General features: G+C 36.6%; 1 protein-coding gene across 5 annotated transcripts in view; it reads left to right on the top strand.

Moving 5' to 3' along the window:
* ARK2N (arkadia (RNF111) N-terminal like PKA signaling regulator 2N) overlaps nt 1-24,802 on the top strand; it is a 76,498-nt gene that overhangs the window by 19,935 nt on the left and 31,761 nt on the right. For all 5 annotated transcript variants that reach the window (XM_079941844.1, XM_079941847.1, XM_079941843.1 and 2 more), the window contains exon 2: nt 6,675-7,459. In XM_079941844.1, coding sequence (XP_079797970.1) covers nt 6,745-7,459 — 715 coding nt within the window. In that variant the 5' untranslated portion in view covers nt 6,675-6,744. The remainder of the gene's footprint in view (nt 1-6,674; nt 7,460-24,802) is intronic.

Raw genomic sequence — 24,802 nt, 5'->3', positions numbered from 1 at the left:
CCAATCCTGCATTGCAAGGGAATAGACAGGATCAGTTGTAAGACTTTTTGTTTTAAACTTAAATTTCTGTGACAGGGAAAATGTTATAGCCTCTACTCAAACGGGCAGAAAAGAATTCTTATTTTGTCAGTAAAACATTGACAAACTTTAAACAACCCTTTTTAAAGTTGCTTTTTGTCTAAATAGAAAGCTGTTTGTTTTGTGCAAGAGAGCAAAGTGGGAATTCATGAATTATCTAATGCTATGGCTTGTACATGTCAGGAAGCAGTGTAAGTTAACTGGTTCATCTAGCTCATGTTTGAGGCATTACCTGCTTGTGTTTCTTGCAGTTCTAGGGTGGTGATATGAAATAAAGATGCAGGAGTTCCCCATTTTGTAGACTGTCGAGCAAAATCTTGTCTAGAAGCAGTTTCACTTAGTGGGCTGTGCTTGTGTCAATTTGTGGTTTCAACGGAAAAAGTGCCTGTAAGTAAACTTGTAACAGCAAATGACTTGTTTGCATTTGCCGCATCAGGAAGGACAATACAGTGTCAGTTTATTCATTCATTCATTTTTGTGTCATTTCATGCAGTGGTGTTAAAGAATGGTTAACGATGGTTGTTCAAGGGCTTAAAATGAGAAGTGTGAACGGCAAGACTTTCTTATGTTAGGTGCTTAATGATTTTATACATAGCTATGTCAAAATCCTCAGGAGGGTTCCCTATAGTGGTCTCATCTTAGATAAGACCTCACTTATCATGGCCCTTTCTCACACCTCTAAGCGTACTGGAAGTTGTTAAACATCCAAGAATATACTACAAGAAGGAAGACTTTCTTCTCTGGGTGTGTTTTATGGATGTCTTTGTGGTTTTTCTTCTTCCAAAGATAATTTCTTACTTACCAGTTTATAGACTAAAGCAGCTGGTTCACAGTTGTTTTTTTTTAATTATAAATTTATTTATTTATTTTAATTTTGGCTGCGTTGGGTCTTTGCTGCACACGGGCTTTCTTTAATTGTGGCGAGCGGGAGCTACTCTTCATTGCAGTGGCTTCTCTTGTTGCGGAGCACTGGCTCTAGGCGCAATGGCTTCGGTAGTTGTGGCACGTGGGCTCAGTAGCTGTGGCTCACAGGCTCTAGAGCGCAGGCTCAGTAGCTGTGGCGCATGGGCTTAGTTGCTCCGCAGCGTGTGGGATCTTTCCGGACCAGGGGTTGAACCCGTGTACCCTGCCTTGGCAGGAGGATTCACAATTTTTAAAAAAGACTGTTAAAGTCTCTTCTCTGTTCACTCTGTTTTCTCCTTGGATGAGCTGATATATTCAGCTATCACCTCTGCTTATATTGATAATGTCCAAGTTTGTATTTCTGTTTTTTTTTTTTTCTTTGAGACCGGTATTCCTATGAGCATTATCTAATTCAAATCAAAGTTGATTACTTCTCTTTTTACTCTTCCTATAGACCACATCTTAGTTGGGGGGTTACCCTGTACCCAGCTGTATATGCTAGTAACCACCCAAGGAGTGGAGTATGTGTCTTATGGGTTGAGTTTGTGAATAATGTTCAAAACTTCTATATTTTTGCTGATTTTCTGTCTAGTTTTATACATTTAGAATGAGGAATTGAAATCTGCAGCTGTTAGTGTTGAATTATCTTCTTTCTATTCTGTCAGTTTTTGCTTCATATATTTTGGACCTTTGTTAAGTGCATATATATTTATAAGTAATGTATACATATACATATATACATATGTATACATATTTTCCTGGTGTCATTTCCTTTGTATCGTTATGAAATGTCCCTCTTTGTCTCTAGCAACATTTCTTAAAGTCAGTTTTGTCTGATGATGTGTTTTAGCTTTCCTATGTTTACTCTTTGCATAGTATAGCTTTTTCCATTCTTTTCTTTCAACCTATTATATCTTTGAATCTAAGATACATCTTTTGCAAACTGCATAAAATTAGATATTTTTTATCCAGTTTGACAATCTCTGCATTTTTTTTTTTTTTTGCGGTACGCGGGCCTCTCACTGTTGTGGCCTCTCACTGTTGTGGCCTCTCCCGTTGCAGAGCACAGGCTCTGGACGCGCAGGCTCAGCGGCCATGGCTCACGGGCCTAGCCGCTCCGCGGCATGTGGGATCTTCCCGGACCGGGGCATGAACCCGTGTCCCCTGCATCGGCAGGCGGACTCTCAACCACTGCGCCACCAGGGAAGCCCTGTAGTGGTCTTTTATTTGTTTCACTGCTATATATGCTCCTTCATTGTAGGAATTTACCACAATTTATTTTACCGTTCTGTTGTTAATAGATGTTTGGTTTTTGTTTTGTCTATCACAAAACAGTGCTTTTATGACACATATGTTTCTCTAGACAGTGTTTTTCAAGCTTCAGGTTGCCAACTATTAGTTGTGAAATCATTTTACTGAGTCATGACCAGCACCAAATTTTTTAACTATATAGAATGGAAAAGAAAATATCTGAGTGCTTTACATAAGTTTTTTGTTTCATGAATATCACAAGAAGCTCCAGACTCCTTAGTCACCCTGTTTCCTGCACTCTAATCTCCAGAAAGCACTGCACATTCCCTGTTCTGTTTCTTCCCCTCCGTCTTCAGCTTCCTTCCACTTTGTTTTATCATCAGCAAAGACACCAATATTCTCAACCTCCTCTCTGAACTTTCCCTTTATCTTCTGATACTAATAACAGTTTGGCTTTCCCCTGAGGGCACTGCTTCACCTTGCAAGGGGTGGCTGTGCTTTGTTTTTGTTTTTTAAAAAATATATTTTATTTATTTATTTTGGCTGTGCCAGGTCTTTGTTGTGGCATGCGGGATCATTAGTTGGCGGCATGTGAGCTGGGCACGTGGACTTCTTAGTTGCGGCATGCATGTGGGGTCTAGTTCCCTGACCAGGGATTGAACCTGGGGCCCCTGCACTTGGAGCGTGGAGTCTTAACCACTGTGCCACCAGGGAAGTCCTGCCACTGACCCCTTTATATTGTGATGATTTTTGTTCCTTGCTTAGTGTCATTTTGTCCATTATTACTTTTGTCTTAATTCTTGGTCATTTCAATATACGCATAGATGCTTCCTCTGACACTGCCCACTCAGTTCCCGTAATGGTTTTGTTCTCTTCTCTACCTCAGCCACGTATTTCCATAGTCATACTCTAACCTATGTTTCTTGAACTGTCTGTTGTAAAGGGCCATTATATTTTTATTTACAATCCATCGTTGGTGGATTTTTTGGGTAAAATACAGTCAAAATCAGATACTAGGAAATCGAAATGCTCTTTGGTTGTCATGACAATATCAAATTGCTGTAAATTTCTAATCAGTTACTCTTAATTTCTACACTTCCCTCATTGCAGACAGTCATTCAAGGACAGCACTTTGAGTGCTATTTTAGATCTTGTTAGTTACCAGTAACTGCAACCCTTCTGTAATCTCAATTTCATTCACAGTGCTCTTGGACTACCACCTTCTATCTTTCCAGTTCAGTGTATACCCTTACTACACTGGGATGTCCATTCTGTTGGTCCTAGCACATTTTCACTACCCCATACCTTCTTAATGTGATCATTTAAATCATATTCTTGTACACATTTGCTTTTTCTTGCTTTGTTCTAGTTGCTTGGTGAAACTACAGTTCAGGTTAAATCCAGTGTCTACCTCCTCTGCACTTGGACTTATACAGCTGAACTTGAAAGGAGGAGTCACATCCATGTATACCAGTTTCACTTTACATTCATGGCTATAGCCCTTAGAGTGGGCCCTTATTATTGTCTGGAAATCATTTACTGTACTTGCCTAGTTTCTTCACTTTCTCACTATTGTTTCACACCTGGTCCTCTGATCAGCCTCACCACCATCTTACTCATCCTCAATCTTAACTGATGACCTTGCTTTCTACTTTCTTGAGAAACTTGTAGTCAGAAGAAAACTTCCACAGATTCCCATCATGTTTATCTTTGGGCCATGCAAGATTAGAATGACACCTTTTGTTTTGATGATAATTTTTGCGTTAAGGTCTCTTTTGCCTGTTAATCATACAGATAAATCAGCTGGGGGGAGTGGTTATATAATTTTCAGTTATTTTCCTTTAAACCTTTGTATGTCCTTACGTATGGGGGATGGACATTAAACAATGACACAATTACTTAACTACAGTTATGCAAAGTGTCCTGAAGGAAAATAGGTGTGTAATATGTAGATAACAAGGATCTTATTAGTCTGTAAGGTACCCATGCTACCCCCAAGGAAGCAGTGTTTATTCTGATAACCTGCAAAGAGTAGCCAGCAAGAGGTCCGGCACAAAATGAGTGTGAAAGGCCAGAGATCTGAAAAAATTGTTTTTGTGACAGTTTTTGTAGCTAAAGAGAGCTGGGGTGTGAGTGGCCCAAGATGAAACTAGAGATGTGGACAGAGATTTTGAGCAGGGAAGAACAATCACATTTTACCTCAAGTTTCTGTTAATGGTTTCTACATAGTTTAGAAATTGAGTATTGTGAATTCTTTTTCACCCTGTTTAAGTCATTGTATTTAGCAGTTTTATTCTTTGTCAGATTTTCTGTAACGTATGTTAAACCCTTTTCCATTTTTCACAAACTCCCAAACCTGCCTTATTTTTCACCTTGTGTTATGCTTTGCTGACCAAGAAGGAGGTCTGATATGATACAAACTCCCTCCAGATTTTCCCAGTAGCCTAATTTACTCTTATACTTACTTTATACTTACCACTTCCTTATCTCCTCAGAGCAGGCAGTGTACTGCTTCCTTACCATGGTTTAACTTTTCTTCCTGTCCTCAAATTCTTTTGTGTTAGTTTCTTAATTATTACAGGACTAATAAAACAGTGCATTTTCATTGTCCAGAATTGACAGCCAGGTTTTGAAAATTATTGCATATGATTCTTTTTTTCTCTTTTTCCCTGTGTTGGGTCTTCGTTGCTGTGGCGGGCTTTCTCTAGTTGCGGCTAGTGGGGGCTACTCTTCATTACGGAGCATGGGTTCTAGTCATGCAGGCTTCAGTAGTTGTGGCAAGCGGGCCCTGGAGTGTGTGGGCTTCAGCAGTTGTGGTGCGTGGGCTCAGTAGTTGTGGTGCATGGACTTTGGGGGGGCCCAGGCTTCAGTAGTTGTGCCTCGTGGGCTCTAGAGCTCAGGCTCAGTAGTTGTGGCTCACGGGCTCTAGAGAGCAGGCTCAGTAGTTGTGGCTCATGGGCTTAGTTGCTCCGCGGCCTGTGGGATCTTCCCGGACCAGGGATCGAACCCGTGTCCCCTGCATTGGCAGGCGGATTCTTAACCACTGAGCCACCAGGGAAGCTCCATGAGATTGTTTTTAACTTATAAATGTTTCCAGTGGCCATGAATGTTCTGGTTTTCATGAATGTGTTAAGGAAAATTCATCAGAATGCCTGTTTTATCAGCAGCTGAGAACAGGACCTGAAAAAAACCCCAGATATATTGAACATTTATGTTTATAGTAAGCAAAAAAGTAGGCTTGTCATGTTAGATCAATAAATAACTCCATTTTTCAGATATCTTCTAGTTGCTGTCTACCATATAGTGAACTATCAAGTAACTTGATGGAATGAAGTGACAGAGATGTCTTATTGTGCCTCACTGACATACCATCTAGCTTAATGTTTGTGTCTGTCTGTGACTTATGGCACATGATCATTGCCTTCCTTAACATCAGTTGTTCAGGGTGAGGTATTTACTTGCTTTGCACATTGTTAGCCTCCTCTTAAAAAACCACTAGTTAATGAAGTTTGCACTGTATAGGTCACAACTCTTGTGGTTAAAGATTATGTCTTGTTTGTCTGTGATTAAGTGGAGTTGTAGCACACACAGTGGTGGAAGGATATTAGGTTCTAAAGTTAGCGTAGGAGGTGGAGAATGTGTGTAGGGGGTTTTCTTTTAACCCCCTTAAGTCATTCATAGAATAGAGAGTTTTAGGTTTTTTGGGTTCACAAAGTAGTTAATCTGTATTTAGTGGCTATTGTTTATGAAACAAAACATATGTTTAAACATTAGACTCATCATATTCAGCATGATGAGAGGTTTGTGGGAACTAGGAAGAACTGAGGAAATAGCAGATTCAGGTTTTTCATCTTAATGCCCCTCTAGAGCAACTCCTGTTGAGAGGAATGACAGCTTTGATGCATGTAATTACTTTTGTTGCCCACTTGCCAAATGCACGTAATTGGTGGTTTTTTTTCCCCTTTAACATAAGTGTACATTTGATGTCACTCCACTGTAACTCACTCCCTTGCTTCCTTTCTTTGAGGATTTGAATGTAAAAGTAATCATTCCAGTTCACTTGTTGTAGACCAGTTTTTTTGGAGCATTCCTTTTCATTTAAAGTTTACATACTTGCTAACTATATCAAAGCTTTGAGGATCCTTTTCTTGAACAGTTTAAATAAAGTTTTAAAGTTGAAAATCCTTGTTTGGTTGCTTGCTGGTCTTGCAAGTTCAGTAATAGAAGATTAATATTGTGCCATTTTTAGTAGCTGTGTATGCCAGTATTTTGGTCGTATTAAGTCCTCTGAATTTGACTGTTGTTCAAGCAAATAATAGATACATGTATTTTAAAGGCCTATATGATGGTAACTTTTGCTGCCCACTTAGAAAGGTAGGAATGTTGTGTTGATTAAATAATCTGCCATTTCCGTTTATTGATTTTTGTGTGTTTTCGTACAGGTTGCTTTCCCGTTGCATCTTTGACATAGTTTCCTAGACTCTGCTCCATGATTTAACTTGAAAGTCTGAAATGAAGATGGAGGAGGCAGTGGGAAAAGTTGAAGAACTCATTGAGTCTGAAGTCCCACCAAAAACATCTGAACAAGAGACAGCTAAGGAGGAAGATGGATCTGTAGAACTGGAATCTCAAGTTCCGAAAGATGGTGTGGTGGATTCTACAGTTCTTTCTTCAATGCCCTGCTTGTTGATGGAACTGAGAAGGGACTCTTCTGAGTCTCAGTTGGCATCCACGGAGAGTGACAAGCCGACAACTGGTCGAGTTTATGAGAGTGACTCCTCTAACCACTGCATGCTTTCCCCTTCCTCTAGTGGTCACCTGGCCGATTCAGATACACTGTCTTCTGCAGAGGAGAATGAACCCTCCCAGGCAGAAACAGCGGTAGAAGGAGACCCTTCCGGAGTGTCTGGTGCCACAGTTGGGCGCAAGTCTCGCCGGTCCCGATCTGAAAGTGAAACATCCACCATGGCTGCCAAGAAAAACCGGCAATCCAGTGATAAACAGAATGGCCGAGTCGCCAAGGTTAAAGGTCATCGGAGCCAAAAGCACAAGGAGAGAATCAGGCTACTGAGGCAGAAACGGGAGGCTGCTGCACGAAAGAAATATAACTTGTTGCAGGACAGTAGTACCAGTGATAGTGACCTGACTTGTGACTCAAGCACGAGCTCATCAGATGATGATGAAGAAGTTTCAGGGAGCAGCAAGACAATCACTGCAGAGATACCAGGTAGAGGATGTTTTTTAAACTGACTGTAGAGCACCTGATGGCATTTCTCAGCTCTCAGGCTCAGTTAGATGAGTGACACTTGAAAAAATCCAGGAGACCTGCAGCTCTGTGTAAATTTGAAGACTGCAGTGTATTAACAAGACATGGCCAATTTAAAAACCTGTTCTGAGGTTTCCAGTGCACTTTAGCACAACAGCCAAAAAAAATACTTAATGATAGGGACAGGATTATTTTTAAGTAATGGAATTTCTCACAAGTCTCTTTCTCTGTAACACATTACCTGAATTCCCATCATTGCCTTTCTAGCACTACTTAGATTTAATACTCACTGTTCAGCATTATTACTAAGTACGTTTTCCTCAGGAATAGGCACCTTGCTTTATTATATAGCCACTGCACTCGAGCTTATGGTGTCTGAAATAACATGTTCTACCTTTCGTTAAAGGTTTCTAATAACTATTCCTCCTAAAACAGTAGTTTTATGTGTCCCCCCCCATTCAGTGCATGTTTAGCTAGTTGTCACTTGCATTGAAAGGAATGTTTTTTGCAAAATTTCCCCCTTAACGCCCCCAAGTTTAAAAAGTACAGAAAAATCTGCTGTTCCAGCTCTTATTGGTATAAGAGTCTGTAATTTATTACATGTTTGACACATCTGCTTTCTCCATATTACTACGTCTGGTACTGTGTATGTACTACGAAGGCAGTCTTGAGATTTCATAGTGGAAGAAAGGTGAGGTCTGAATGGTTCTTGGGTGAATTCTCATTGAAGAGACTCTTTCGATTAGGAACATTCTGTAAAGTACATGGCATTTAATAGATCATGACAGCATTATTTATTGCTACGTTAAAGGGGGAAGTTTTGGTTTTCAAAGTTTTATGGGTGACTTTTTTCCTCCTAGTTTTCTGAAATGTTTCTGTTTCTATACGTCAGCATATTGCTGCTATACAAAGAATATTTCAAGATAAATCATATTGGTTAATTAAACCTATAGCTAACCAAACTTACAGAAACTCAGTAATAAGAATGATTTTATAGGTGTTCAACTTAAAATAAAACCATCATCCATATAGTATATTAAATATGAGTTTTTAACCATCGTTGGAAATGCTTACTGTTTTAATATCTATTGAATTCCTTTGGTAGTTCCTTATGTTAAAATTACTGGGGGAGGGGATTTAATTGAAGCTCATCAGATGACTGCATGAGAGAAGCAAACTTTGGGGTTGTTCTAAGGCAGGTTCTAGGTGTATTTCAAATTTACATTTAATATTTTAAAGAAAGCTATATTAACACCTATACAATTGTTTATGCATTCTTATGTCCTGTTCTAAGCTATTAATCAGGATCATGATGAATCTCTTGATATAGTGCTTACTTAATTCCACTCACTAAATAGATTTTTATGTAACTGCCCAATACTTTGTCTTTTTATGGAAAGGGAGAAGGTGGGTGAACAAAGTGCTCTTTGAAGATAGACCCCATTGAAGAGGTGGCATGAAAAATATCTTCGTGGGCATTCTCCCTATTTGGCTTAAATAGGTTAGGTGTGCTTTGTTCATATTTTCCAAACCTCTTTGCTAATTGACTATCTTGACCAGTGTCTAAAACTTCTAAAACATCAGTCTTCTGTTTCTTGTCTATTCTGAATTGTATACTAACCAAAACACCAAATTATCTGAATCTGTAATTTAGTTTCTGTTGTGCACACCACTTAATAAGTTGGTGGATTTTGAAAATATGAAGAGTTTTCTAAGGTAATCATGGAGAATCAAATGGGAGGTAAGCTGTAGGGCCACTGTATATGACTGCCTAGGCTCTGCACCACAGAGTTACAGAAGGCGCTGTACACATAAGCAGCTGTGAATGGTCTTTCCTGGAATTATGCAAAGCAAAGGTAGAACATCCTAAGTTTAAATATTAGGAAGTTCATTTCAATTATCCACATTGTTACCCCCGAAAAATTTTGACATTTTTCATTGCTGATGTCATAATTATGTATACCTCAGTTTCTTGAATCAGATTATAACTTTGGGGCAGGGGGGATACACTCTACCTTATAGCAAGGCAGTTGTTGAAAAGTTGTATAGATTGTGAAGATAGGATAAATTGTGAACTGACTTATAAGATGAGTGCAACACCATGGACATTCAGGTGAACTTAAACTGGATGTACCTAACAGCAAATCTCTTGGAATTTGAAATTTGAATCCAGCTGATTATACAGAATGGAAACCAAGAGGAAAAGTTAAAAACTGAGATTCTTGCTATATGCTTTCATCAAGGTACAACTAATTTAGTAATTCAGAATTGCTGTATTTATAAACTTTTTTTGGGAGCAGCTTAAACATTGAAGGAATTATGCTAAATATTCACTTATGCCAAACAGTTGAACAATTAATGCATTTTCTTTTAAAGAGTGGAAATAATTAATGCTGCAGACTTATATAGTGCATGGTGATGATTAATAATTGAGTTTGATATTTGGACAGTAGATGTTTATGAAGTGGTTTTGTTGTTGTTGCTTTAGTTAACAGTTAACTGACAGGCAGCTTAGTATCCACACTAGATCATTCTTTCTTTGAAGTTTTTGAAACTATATTGCTCTTTTAAGAATCTGGAGGTATCATATCAAGATAATTCTGGTACTTCTTTCATTTGGGGGACTTAGAGATGAGCAAAAATAGAGTATTTAGTAGTGCATATTAATGTGAAAATACTATGTGGTAGTCTTGAGTATTCAAGGCTTTTGTTGAGTGTCTCATTTATAGGTGATATTTTTGTATTATTAATCTTTATACTTTATTATTAGAGCATTATTTCTTCGGGGGTTGGGGGGGTCAGTTTTTCTGTAAAATCACTTTGAGACTAGAGCTGTAAAGTCTGCTCTTGCAGGGATTTTTTTTTTTTTTTTGGCCATGACACACGGCTTGTGGGATCTTGGTTCCCCGACCAGGGATTGAACCTGGGCCCTCAGCAGTGAAAACTCAGAGCCTTAACAATTGGACTGCCAGGGAATTCCCTGCAGGGAGTTTTGATTTTAGTGAATGTGAATAAGTCTGTGACATCAGACTTCAATTCAAAAATTCTCTGAACAGACCAGCTTACATGCATCATTGTAGGTGGGCAGCAGGGAAGAGTTTTTCCAGTGACCGTTGTTTTTCATAAATATTTAGTATAGAATAAACCTCAGGGTAGCTTCATCTTGTCTTGGCTATAATGACCTGCTTTTGTGTGGTTTAATAGTCCACCATGCAAGTGCCCACTCAGACTGAGGTTCCAAAAATAGTATCCACCTTGGTAGGTAAGGGTCAGTTGTCTTGGCTGTTTTGCATTTTAGAAAACCTAATCGGTCTTTGTTGGAGAATGTCAGGGAGGCTGTTGAGGACACCTGTTTAAGATCATCTGAATCCTCAATCCATGTGGCCAGGCGCAGCTCAGTCCTACTGAAGCTAGGATCTCAGCACTCACTACTCACCCCACACAATTATACAGTGAAATTCCTCATGATAAGCTATCATTTTACCTTACAGTTTTTCTGAGGTAGAGGCTTATTACGCTTGATCAATTAACTCTTACTTGGAAATGAAAAAAATTTCTTTAGTAAATCCTTTGTAGGAAATTTTGAAAATAGAAAAATGTGATGTATAAGATTAAAATCCTGCTTTTGTTAACATTTAAGTATATTGCCTTCCATAATATGTAACAAAATTTATCATACTATGTATACTTCTTTCTTTCCCTCTAACATTGCATTTTGAGCCTTTAACCAAAACACAGTAGTCTCCCTAAAACCATGTATGGATTTTGAATAATTTAGCTAACTATAAAATAACTTCCCTACTCCTGGCCCTTTGGGCTGTTTTTAGTTTTTGCTATTATGAGGAAGGGTATGAACACTTGAAGGCTCTTGACACATACTGCCAAACTACTTTTTAATACTTTATTAAGTTTATTCCATCCAGGAGCTTGAGTATTTGTTGCATTATATTCTTTCTATTGAGTGTTTATAAAAATGTTGCTGGTTTGATGGATGAACTGTATCTTTAATTTGCATTTCTTTGATTACTAATGAAGTTGAAAAATCATATTGGCCATTTGTATTCTTTTGGTAAACAGTCTATTCACGTTCTTTGCACATTTTCCTCTTGCTACACTTTATTTTTAAATTGATTTGTGAGGATTCTTAACCTACTGGGGATTGAATTACTTGAAAAATATTATTATTAATTTAAGCAGTAGCAACTCATGGTAGAAGATAAGACCCCCAAACCCATGTTAGGAATTCCATGACCTTTTTCCTATATTGAATATGAAGTGACTAAAAGCCCCATGTCCCCAATTTAAGCCTCTGTAATCTGATTGTATTTTGGTAGCTATTTAGGAGACTCACTAAATACATTGATAACAAGACACCGAGACTGAGTAATCAGTTGAAGACTGCCTGAAAAGTGATTAGTAAATGCAAACAAAGCAGGTAATATCTGTGCAGTTTTCAGTCTGGCTATATGTTAGAATCACTTGTTGGGGGTTGGGAGCATTTAAAACTTATGATGCCCAGACCCCACTGCAGACCAATTAAATCAGAATCTCTGGATCTGACCCAGGCATCAGCATTTTTCTCCCAGCTTTTTTGAGATACAGTTGATATATAACATTGTGTAAGTTTAAGTAAGGTATACAACGTGTTGATTTGATAAATGTATATACTGCGAAATGATTAGCACAGTAGGGTTAGTTAACACGCCTCTCACTTCACATAGTTATAATTTGTGTGTTGGGAAGTTTTAAGATCTGCTCTCTTAGCAGCTCTCAAATATACAATACAGTATTGTTAACTATAGCCACCATGCTGTATTACATCCTCAGAACTTACTCATCTTATAACTGGAAGTTTGTCCTATTTGATCACCTTCACTCATCCTTGCTGCACCCCGTACTCTCCACCAAACTACTCTGTTTTTTTGAATTTGTTTTTTTTAAGATTCCACATGCAAGTGAGATCATACAGTATTTGTCTTTCTCGGACTTATTTCACTTAGCATAAAGGCACCAGCATTTTTAAGCTCCCAGGTGATGACAGTGGGCAGCCAGGCTGAGAACTACTCAATTAAGCAAAGTGATATGTTAAGTCTCCCATAGCTAAAAATCATTGTAAGACTGGTAGTCTGCTTCTGTTAAGTTCTGAACAGTGTCATCTAGTTTTTAAATATGTTATTAGTGATTAATAAACATAAGCACCTTTAAATTTTACTCCATTTAAGTGATTATTTTAAAAGCATGCATTGTTTAAATGTGGTTTTCTCTATGCTACAGTGTCTAGATAATGTTACCTTAAATTTAGAAGCTTTGAAATCTTACTGGTGGGTATCCTTTGGCAATCTCTAATGTTAAAGCACCAAGGTATTATTTTCAGCCTGCTTTTCCTAGCTTATTTCCTAAAGTGAGTGCCTTTAAAAGCTTTGTGTATGCAAAAGCATAAGCTTTGCTTTTGATGTCTTTCTCAAAGTAGGATATATTTTAGTGTTAATAAAAGGACATATGTGTGTTTAAGGTGAGAATATGGTCCCTGGTTGTTGTTTGTTTTTTTTAATGTATTTTTTAGAGCAGTTGTAGGTTCACAGCAAAATTAAGCAGAAGGTACAGAGATTTCCCACTTATTCCTGTCCTCACATGCGTACAGCCTCTTTCACTATCAACACCCCCACAGAATGGTACATTTCTTATAATTGATGGATGTAGATTGACATATTATCACTCAGAGTCCACAGTTTACATTAGGGTTCACACTTGGTGTTGTGCATTCTGTGGGTTTTGTTTGACACGTATCGTTGGGTCCTCTTTTTAAGACTTCAAAATGTCTTGTTTTCAGTATTTATTGCTGGTAGTCATCTTTATGAGGCTGCAACTTATCTCACTGTCCTTAGCATAAGTATTCTCACACCAGTTTTTTGAATTCAGCTTTTAAATACTCATTTTCCAGTGTTTGTTGAAAAATAAGCAGCGCCAGAATCTGAAACATCAAAGTAGCCATATCATTTCCTGTCCTGTACACTTCAGTTTACCCAGCACTTATAATGGGGATAAACTGTTTAAAGAAAGTTTAGTATTCTTTAAATTCCATTTAGACTTTCCGTAAGCTAAATATGTTACACTTCGGGGAAAGATATGCCCTTCTTGAGGAAGTTTACTTATAAATAAGGTGTTTTTTTAAAAAAAATTATTTATTTTTGACTGCGTTGGGTCTTCGTTGCCGCGGGCAGGCTCTCTAGTTGCGGCTAGCGGGGAGGCTACTCTTTGTTGCGGTGCGCGAGCTTCTCACTGCGGTGGCTTCTCTTGTTGCGGAGCATGGGCTCTAGGCACGTGGGCTTCAGTAGTTGTGGCTCATGGGCTCTAGAGTGCGGGCTCAGTACTTGTGGCGCATGGGCTTAGTTGCTCCGTGACATGTGAGATCTTCCCGGACCAGGGCTTGAACCCATGTCCCCTGCATTGGCAGGCGGATTCGTAACCACTGTGCCACCAAGGAAGCCCTTTTTTTTTTTTAATGTGAAGAAAGGGGATGGAATGCAGTAATCAGGGGAGGAGGAATGAAATGAAGTTAGAGGGAAAGTTGATAACAATAAACGTTATGAGGTTTTTGTTTGCTAGGTAGAATTGGGCTAAAAATTTGTCCCATAGCCTTTTAGGCATTGAAAAGAGGTGGCATGACATAAGCAGTTCTCATTTTCTAGGAGAAACACTTCTTTTCTTGATACTGAGACCTGGGAAATTTTTCTTTTGTCTATTCATAAAAAATCACTATGAGATAAAGTAAACCATATTTTCAGAAATACCCTGAGATAAATGCAACAGAGCATTTCATAGGGTAGTTCTTTCTAAGACTTCTTGGTATAGGTAGGTGGTATAAGGCCAAGATTGATTGATTCCATCAGTCATTCATTCAGCAAATATTTGGGCACCTACTATGCGGCATTGGGAATGCAATAGTGAATGAAAAGTCCTTGCCCTCATGAAACTTAAATCTTTTCTGAGGAGACAGATAATAAATGAATTCATCAGATGCTATCAGGTAGGGATATACACTATGATAATAAAGCAGGATATAAGAGATGAGATAAAGATGGACTAAGGATGGGGTAGAAAAGCTATTTTTTTTTTTTTTTTTTTCTGTACATAGGCCTCTCACTGCTGTGGCCTCTCCCGTTGCGGAGCACAGGCTCCGGACGCGCAGGCTCAGCGGCCGTGGCTCACGGGGCCCAGCCGCTCTGCGGCATGTGGGATCAGCCCGGACCGGGGCACGAACCCATGTCCCCTGCATTGGCAGGAGGACTCTCAACTACTGCGCCACCAGAGAAGCCCAGAAAAGCTATTTTAGATATTGTAGTCAAGAGTGGTCTGAGGAGGTAACATTTTTAATAGCTCCCTGAAGAAATGAAGAGTTCAGTATAATTAGTTTTATTAGAAACCCAAAGTATATGGGACCCAAACCAAAGCTGATCTGGCCTAGTTCAAGGATAAAACACTGTATGTAGAGGAGCATATCCTAAAACTAGAATCCTATGAAACCACTGTTCTACTTGCTATTAATAGCTGTACACTATTCACACGTTTGGAAAGTGCTGGATCATGTGGAAGCAGATTTCTTTACTGCAGGACAACTCGGAGCCGTTAATGTGCTCTCCAAAGTGGGGAGGTTATGATTTGTAGCATATCCCAAACTTAACCACAAAACTTTTTTTTTTTGAGGCATACCTTTTAGCATCTTGCACAGACCAAGGTTTATAAAAAACTGACCCAGAGGTATACATGGATTATGCATATCCTCTGTGGGGTTTTTTGTTTTTTTTTTTAATTTGGCTAAGTCACGTCTTAGTTGCGGCACGTGGGATCTTCGTTGTGGCATGTGGGAGTTTTCCTTATGGCACTCAGGCTCTAGAGTGCGCAACCTCAGTAGTTGCAGCATGTGGGCTCTCTACTTGTGGCACGTGGGCTCTAGAGCGCGTAGGCTTAGTTGCCCTGAGGCATGTGGGATCTCAGTTCCCCAACCAGGGATCGAATCCATGTCCCTGCATTGGAAGGCAGATTCTTAACCACTGGACCACCAGGGAAGTCCCCTCTATGTGGTTTTTCCATAAGGAAAAAAAAAATTTTAACTTAAAACAAGAGCATTTGATAAAAATCAATTAGCTGACAATTATTGTATACTGATTTATTATGGGTCAGCTGTCAAAACAACTTTTAGAATTTTAAAGTCATAGTGTGAGAATATTCAGGGATGCAGTGGTTTTCAATCAAGGCTGTACATTAGAATCACCTGGAGAGCTTAAAACAAAAAGAACCTGTAATGTCTGGGAGCCACCTAGGTTTTGGTATTTGTTAAACCATTCCAGGTCTTTATGTTCAGCAAAGGTTGAAAAACACTGTTACAGATTAATAGTTAGTTGTATAGTAACAGAATACACAATCCTCCACAGATTCAGTGAAGCTATGAAAAATGGTAGTATCATGTTGTGCTTCTCAGAATTACCAACTTTTGTTTGGTTAATTAATTAAAATGCCCCTTATGAGTGCTATACCTATATGGCTGTTCTTAGTAATGCTTATGCCATTTTCCTGAATAAGCTTGTCTTAATAAAAATACAGTTTTCTGATTTAACCATGTTTTATCAAATGGCCTCAATGTCTTTAAAGCTGACTTCAGTTGTGCTGGGGGATCTGAAGGAGCGCCCAGGGAAATTCCAGGATTACTTGACAGGGGTGCTGTGTGTGATAGGTGCTGCATAGGCAGTGTCCTAGAAGAGGCCATGAGCTGTTTTTCCAAGATGCAGAGGCAGAAAGAGGAGAAGAAGTTCCTGGTGTGGATGGAAAAGCTAACTCTACTTGACACTGGTGAAGAGAACAAGCAGCTACTGGAACCCAGGGAACTTAAAATGCAACTAGTTGGCCAAAGAATTTCCCCTGTCACCCAATCAGGTGCTTACATGCAGATGCCTGATTCCCAAGAACTGCCACAGCAGCCCTTTGTGACTTGTCACAATGTTGACAGTACATTAGAGTTCTCAAAGACATTACAGTTTTCCAATTAACTTTGCTGAAAATGGGAATATTACAGAACAACCTTTATCTGCTTTTTGAATTGTGTAAGAAAGAATATGCTTTTGCCTATTGTAAGTTTCTTTTGATGATGTTTAAAAAATGATAATAGTAAACAGTTTCTTTTTAAAAAATTCAGAACAGAGTTTGATAAATTCTAGCTTGAGTTTTGTTACATGTGGTTGGAACGTAGAACCATATTTATACGATGGTAGGGGTGATCCTCATCTTTATGCTTTTTTCATGCAAAAATATAACTAAAATATAAAATAGGGAATCTTAGTGAATCCAAGGTGGGTAAGTAGTTAATTCCCTGAGAGCCTCTTAGCATTATTCTCTACAAACACTGTTGACTCCCTTCTGATTCCAATAGGAGGAATGATGTAATTAATTCCGCTCTGGAGGTCATGAGTGAATATATTGCATGAACACTTTTCTATCATTCTTTCGTATGTCATTTAATGAACTAATTTGTTGCTAGTCTTTAATGAATTATATTAAATCGCATTTGTATGCAGGAAGAATGAATTATTTTCAAGCAAATTAATGCTCTGTACCTACTATGCAAGATACTGTAGGGAAAGCGGATTAGAAAGGAGTTTGATTTCATGCATGAGAAAAATAGTAGTTTTCATTGTTACATAGATAAATTTTTATTTTGAGCTTTAACTTAAAGCTCAGTGCCTGAGCCAATAACCTGGCAGACATCATCCAGAGGAATTGTTTGGTGCTCTGATGTAAAGGGTACCTCTAGAGGATACAGATGAAATGGTCACTCTATTAAGGGTGTGTATTGAATGGGTTTTTAAATTACTAGTGACTAAGTGTATTGGCTAATGTACTACCAATTTAATTTTGTTTTCAATCCCTGGACTGAAAATAAATGGCATGTTAAAGAGCCCATGGAGTGTGTCAAAGGGGAGAAAATAGCACAGCATTGAAAGGTTTTGCAACATGATAGATTTTTAATGTGTGGCCTAGGACTGGGAGATACTGGTATTTTATCTTTTCTGGGTTGGTAGGAATATTGTGAGAAAAAGCTAAATTAGGAAGAAAATTTTCAGTAGGACTATATAACTTTGCTAACATTACCTGTTTTTTTAAAATTGTACTTTCTACTGGGTTTACTTAAAATAAAAATTTAGTAGTCTTTCCCTTCAAATTTATAACCTAATAACTTCTCAATATGAATAAGGTTAATTATTTTAATATTTAATGTAGTTGCAACTTTGGAAAAGATCTAATTCTGTGTTTTGCAAGAGGAAAGATAGGTGGCATATTTGGAGTTTCATGTATAGTTAACACAAGAACAACAGGATTTTGAACTGCATAGGTCCACTTATATGCAGATTTTTTTCACTAAATATGTGCTGTAGTTCTATACGATCTGAGCTTGATTGAATTCGTGGATGCAGAACCAGAGACTGTAACATTTTATGTGGATTTTCTTCAACTGTGCAGCGCGGGTGGGAGCCCCAACCCTTGTGTTGTTCAAGGGTCGACTGTATAAACAATAAAGACCTCTGTTTTATTTTAGTAATTTACCAGTAACCACTCAGAAAAATTGTCACCACTTTTTCTATTTAGTTCTATATTCAGACATTTATACCTTGTAAATTAACTGTAATAGACTGAGTCAATTTATTTTGCTCTTCTAGTTTTGAAGTGAAAAATGACTATTGTGGTTTTTTTCTTTTTAGAACTTGATATATGAGAATTGGGAGTTTCTCTGAAATGATAGTGCAACACTTGTAAACTACTTCAGCCAATTTTTTTTTAAATTAAGTTTTATGTCAACAGGAAGAGCAGTTTGGTTTTGGGTGACTGACAGGTTTTTAACTAATCTGTAATCTTTACTTGTAGTTGCGATGTTTTCAGGGAAGTTTGTTCTGTCTTCAAATTCTCCCTGGCATCACAGATTTTACTAGACATGGATTCTTAGATATAAGAAAATGTTAATTTAATTTCAGCATGTTAACATGACTGCTTTTCTATGCATGTATAAACTGCTTCAGGCACTTAACAGATTTCTTTTTTGTTTCATGATTTAATATTTCATATATTAAGCATATAGTGGAATGCCTTTTAATTTTAAAATAGAAAATAATTAATGAATCCTTTAAGAATAACATATAGACATATTCCTAGTATTGACTGGGATGTATTCTAATTCTTGTTGTTACTAGATAACAGAGTAGGAGATTTACAGATTTTTTTTTGCCTTTTAGAGAAAAATGTCAATTTAATGGAATTATCAGACATAGGTTTTAATAATTGATATTCAAGGTAAAAATAATATTTTGAATATTTGAGAAGGTGTTAATAATTTTGGGAAGCCTTTTCTACATAATTTTGGATAAAGATGTGGACAGGTTTTGATAGAAAGAAAAGGAACACCAGAATATATTGATTTAATTCATAGAATATATGCCAAAATATTAAAATTTATTCTGAAGTAAAAATTGACATTCTGTGGTTTTGAGAGTTTAACCTTAAGAATAATTTTATAGCAGAAACATATATACAGGTTTCCCCCTGATTTTCAGTTTCTCACAGTGCCTTGAAAATGTGTTGCTGTCTTAAAGAGTATTGTTTTGAAAAACAGTAGTTTTTTTTAATATGAGTTGTGCTTTAAAGTGATTATACCTTTTCCAGGTTGCACAATTTAAAAATTCTTCTTTCAGAAAAATTTGTTTTTGTATTATGGACAAAGAAGTATTAAGTATTTGAAGTAGTTTTAAAAAAACTTGACTGCTGTTGTGGATTGTTGAATTCTCTTTCACTGAGGCAAAGTCTGTATTCCTAAGATTATAGTACTTATATGTACTAATACAAAGAAGTGGGAATTATTTTTAGATTATGTGGTGGCATTTTTATGTAGGTATTGTTTTAGAAGTGCCTAGTGGTCTTCCCTTAACTTCCCTTTAATTCCCTTAATTTTCCTAGAATTTTAAGAAGGTTAAGAAATATATCCTGTTTGGACTTTTTGTAGTGTATAAAGGGCTAATGCTGGACAGAAACTTCTTTCAAGTTATAGCATTAATCTAGACATGGTCCAAATGCTTTTTATTTAAGAATATAATCCCGTATCTGGATTATGTCATCTCTAATGGGTACATATGGAATTTAGTTGCTGGTATTTGAAAGGGGGGGCGGTGAAGATAAATGTTTTCTAATAATCTGTCTATAGACTGTTTTCTGCCTAGTTTATACTAGTTCAGTGTTCTAGGACATTAGATTTCTAATCATTTTAAGAGAATTTAATCAGCAGGTTAGAATTATCAGGTTATGCGAGCCACTCATTAGATGATAACTTTTAATTATATTGATGTGTACTTTGTGTGCTTATTAAAACTTGAGTGTAATAAGAGCTCAAATAAAATTTTAATTTAGAACACAGTTCAGTAAAATTAAAATCTTAAAACTTAATATTTTGCATGAAGTGTGTTTTTTTTTTTAAATTTAGAATAAAGGTTCTGTCATTTTGGGGCTCCAAGAGAAAGCCTGTTTTTTGTTACCAAGTCAAAGGAATAAGCCTAGTCTCAAGGGGGTATGTTTGTGCACGTGCTCGTGTATGTGTACCCACCTTCAGAATTTTGAAATAATTAATTCTGTATTTTTATTAATGTTATAGTTGGCAGGTTGCTGGAGACATAACTATGCAATAGTCTACAGGGATTTTAATGGATTCCGGTCATTAATGTATCCATTTATTGCTTCCTAAATGTGTGTTGAAAAAAAGTTGCCCACATACTAGTTAGGGTGATTAGTTAAAGGGAAAAATTTATTTCTTAGATTATCAAGTAAAGGTTTGGACCACTTGTTTGTTTCATTAGCCGACTGAGTAAAAGAATATACATGAACTAGTTTATTTTGCATCATTGCTTTTGTCATTCCTTAGTGTTAGGTATATTTAACAGCAGAGACTCTAGTCTCTGGGTCAAGGTATAGCTCAGTTTAATTAGATTTATTACTTAAAATTTGTATGCAAGTCAGAATATTAGAAATGAAGTCATTTTAAATGTATTAAATCTGCTGTTAATGAAAGAAATGCTATAGTGATTTCTTTTGTTGAGCAAAACAAAACACCCAGCTTGATATTACTGATAATTTTCATTTTTAATATACAGCTAAATTTGCCTGATGGTACAGTTATATGAAAATTATAGGAAAGATGGTGAATAGACTTCATGCTATGTATCATCATTTGTTTAGAGTAACATATTATAGGCAAGTTATTTTACAGAAGGTGACTTTTAAAAATAATTACCTGTTATATTTTGTTTAACTTGTATTGATTTCCTCTCTTCTGTTGGTATTATTTAAATGGTACAGTGAGGGCACAATGAAAAAGATTTTGTGGAGTTCCACATGTCAGAAAATACAGTATCAAAACAATTTCAGCAAATTTATTAAACTGAAAATTTATTAATTTATTATTAAATTTGTTCTAATAAAAATTGTTCTCAAAGAATAATTCTCAAAATCTTCTCTAAAAATGGTGTATGTGCCCTTAATCACTGTACAGATAAGAAACTTGTCTTTTTAATTTGTCTAGAACAGTTGTATGAGTACATTAATTGTAATCAACGTGAATAACTTCCGAGTTCTATACTTTTCATTTTTTTCTTGATTTCTGTTTTTAATTTCTCTGACGTTTAGGAAAGTTAGTGGGGATTGAAACCAAACTGTTAGTTTACTAGTAATGAGTAGATCTTTTCATAGTATCTTAAATTACTACATCTTAAAATAGAAGACATCCTAAGAAATGAAGGAATAATAATCCACGAGGAAATGTATTCTTTGGTAATGAAGGTATTCATATTATAACTTTAAGATTTGGGAAGAATGTTATCAAATTACTGTGATTTTAATTTTTATTGCATTTTCTTTATATCTTTTACCTAACTCTGCATTTGAAGTGTATCAACTAACCTAGATAAATAAAAATTTTAAAAAAGAAATGTTTCTTGTTACTCTCTTTAGGATCATATTGCATTAGTTATAGTGATTCCCTGCCAGTTAATTCACATTAGGTGTTCCTGAGTCAGGAAACCTGCTTTTCCATAATGGAATTAGGTATCACTAATAATAGATTTTACATGATGTTTTTCGGATAATTTTCAGGTTTTTTTGTAGTTGGTATATCAAAAAAGAAAATAACAAAATACCAGTGTTAACATAAAAGGTGGAGATTCTTCTCTTTTATATGTCCTTCTAAGTTATCCTATTAAAAATTTAGGAATATTTAGAAAATATCAAAATTTAGACTACATTGAGGAATAATCAAAAAGCCGGAATGGATGTGTCTTTTGCAGGGTACATAGACATGAGGATGTAGCTAAAGTCATATCTGATTTTCATCTTCTTCCTTCGTGTATGTAGTACAGATATTTTAGTTTTGTTCTCTATAGATCTGAATCCTCAAAGCAGTAGGTTGTGGATTTGTCCCTGAGATACAAAGATAAATTGAAAGATGGTGACCTCTTCAAGTGCCCTGTTTTCTGTATTTAATCTTGAATATTTCCTTTTACTTCCTCTTTGATACTTTCAAAGTTAACTCTTCATCAGTATCGTAGGTAACTTTTCTGGGTGGGCAAAATGACCTGTTTTTTTGTCAGTATGATGTAAGAACAGATGTAATCCTTAAAACTTTATTCCTCCCTTGGAAACTATAACATCTAAATTTTTCATAATTGAGATGAGTATAATGCGAAAAGTACAAAATAGTTATTGACTCAATTTTATTTTTAAAATGTTTTTTTAACTCTTAAACATAAAATTTCAGTGCATATTGCTGCATTTCATTTTCATTTAGCACTATCTTCTTATTTTTCTTTTTTCTAAAAGAGCTTTATGCTACTGTTATAAAGAAAAGATACACAGTTTTGGTATTTAAAGTTGTTTTTCTAGAGATGGCCCTTTTCTATATAGATTTTTTGTCTTTTCTGGTTGATGTAGTTATCTTTTCCAAGAGATGCTTTGAAAATGACTGTTTTCTTTTTATTCGAATTGTTCTCGCTCCATGTGTGTATATATACTGATAGTAATAAAATACAGCATATGTATTCTCAAGTATTTTTTCTCATTTGCAAAATAATCAGTTTTCATCTTGGTAAATATTTGGATGTGTAATGAAAAAGCTGTTTTCTTATTGGATAGGTTCTACCAAAATGCAAATTCCCTTCTGCAACTCTTGAGGTTTTCCCTTTTTCTCAGTCCCTCAGGCCCACACCTTATTCCCCCTACACTTCTTTTCCTTACTTAGTCACCGCACACATGCTCCTCCTTCTTAGACTCCTCGCCTAGGTAATTTCTAAGAACTCTTCTTTTAGATGTAACTTTTTGAATCTCACTATCTGGATTGAGGCTGAGTGTGATTTCCACCCCCTCCCACTCTCTCTAGATGTTGTAGATAATGGCACTGGGTTTATTAGGCCCTTTAATGACTGGGGCAACAGAACCTCTGTGGGGTCCTTTGCAGCAAGGTGGATTTTTTTTCTCTCCTAGTGAGGGGTTTGGGGAGATTGGCTGTAGTAAAGAGGAGAGAAGGGATTTATTCTGGGTTTTATTGTATATTACTATAGCCATTGAAATGGGAATTGAATGAGCAAACACTGTATTTGTCCATTTGCCCCACCTTTTCTTGGGCCTAAGACTTAGCAATAGAGAGAGAAGGAGGAGTGGTGTTTCCAGATGTCTCTGGGATACAAGAGGAATTCTGTTTCCTAGATTTGATTAGATTTCATACTGGGAGACTGACAAAACTTGTGTTAGTGCAAGGGCTCTCTCTGTAGGCAAGAATGATGCCAAATATGAAATAATCCCAAATGATCTCTATTTGGCTTTGAAACACTTTCATATGAATACATCCAAGCTGGCATTTCACTTCAAACAAAAATAAAAATACGAAAGCCACATGTGTGATGACCTCATTAATCCCAGCAAAGCATTTACTTAACAAGTGGGTTAATCTATGACCAGTAGAAGGCACCAGCCCAGTCAGTGATGATTTCTCAAAGCTTCTTGCTTGCAGGCTGTGTACAGCAGAGTTTACATACAAAGATAAGCAAGCAAATAATGAAGTAGGGTAGGTGCTAATTATAATGGAAAGGTGGGGCATTGGACCAGTGTTTGAACTATTGTGTTCTGTGTTATGTTTTTAACCTTAACCATAACCCTGTGAACAAACAGTCATACAGTTAAGTAGGCAGGACTTTAACCTACGTATTTGCTGCCAAAAATCTGTGTACTTCCTATGCTGCTCCCAGTCTCATTCTGTATATTTCCCATTCCCTCATCACTGATAACAACTGTAAACTATTCTGGTTTCACCTACCGAGGACTCAAATTTCTCATCTGTAAAATGAGCCTGGTAAATTATGTATTCTGTAGTTCTAAAATTCTGTGCTTTTTGTTGTTAACTTTGAAAAGAGGGATTTGTCAGAGATAAACGTAGTAGAGGATGTTAGGCTTTGGTTTGCTTTGGTTTTTTGTTTCTGTGATTCAAATTTTTTCCATGAGATTTAGAAGAGAACATATTTGAATAAAAGGAAACTAATTCATAAAATTAAACATTTGTCGATAATAATACAGAAGGTTTAAAGTCACACAGGGGTAAACTTCACTGTATCAGGAATGTGTGATGAACAGATACATCTGTATTTTGGTATTTGAAAAGTTAGAACCTGTTTATAGACTAGGAAGTCAGAGAGAGGACACAAACCTATCTAGCATAATATAGACAAGTTGATGTTCTGAAATAAATCATAGTCGGTGGATTGCTTGACCTTTTATTTTTCTTCCCTTGTAATGAGCAGCAAAAATTTCAAGATATTTCAATCAGGAGAAGAAACAGCACTTGGATTAACTACAGACCAAGTAGTTATTAAATAATTGTGTTAAATTTACCTTTATAGAGAGATGCTCTTAATGACTATAGAAAAACTAGTTAAGTTCATCATTATAAATTGATGTTGTAAGATTGACAGATACCAAATGGGAGAATGTACGGTTTGGATAACCTTTTATGTTGTAAACATGGACTGCTTAGTGACTACATTTTAAATTGGAAATGTTTCCATGTGTAATTTTACTTGAAGTGACTCTTTTGATGTTTTTGAAAGTCAAAATAATCTTAGTAGCGGTGCAGTTGTTTTAACAATCAGCGAGAGGAAGGACAGTAGCTTCATGTTTATTCCATCCTGTAATGAATTGGTGGAGTCAAACTGGAAGCGTAGCTAGCTGCTTCTG

Source organism: Stenella coeruleoalba (assembly GCF_951394435.1).
Source record: "Stenella coeruleoalba genome assembly, chromosome: 14".
NCBI classification, from domain to species: domain Eukaryota; kingdom Metazoa; phylum Chordata; class Mammalia; order Artiodactyla; family Delphinidae; genus Stenella; species Stenella coeruleoalba.
The sequence above is the reverse complement of the archived record's forward strand: the minus strand, read 5'-3'. Positions and strand labels throughout refer to the sequence as shown.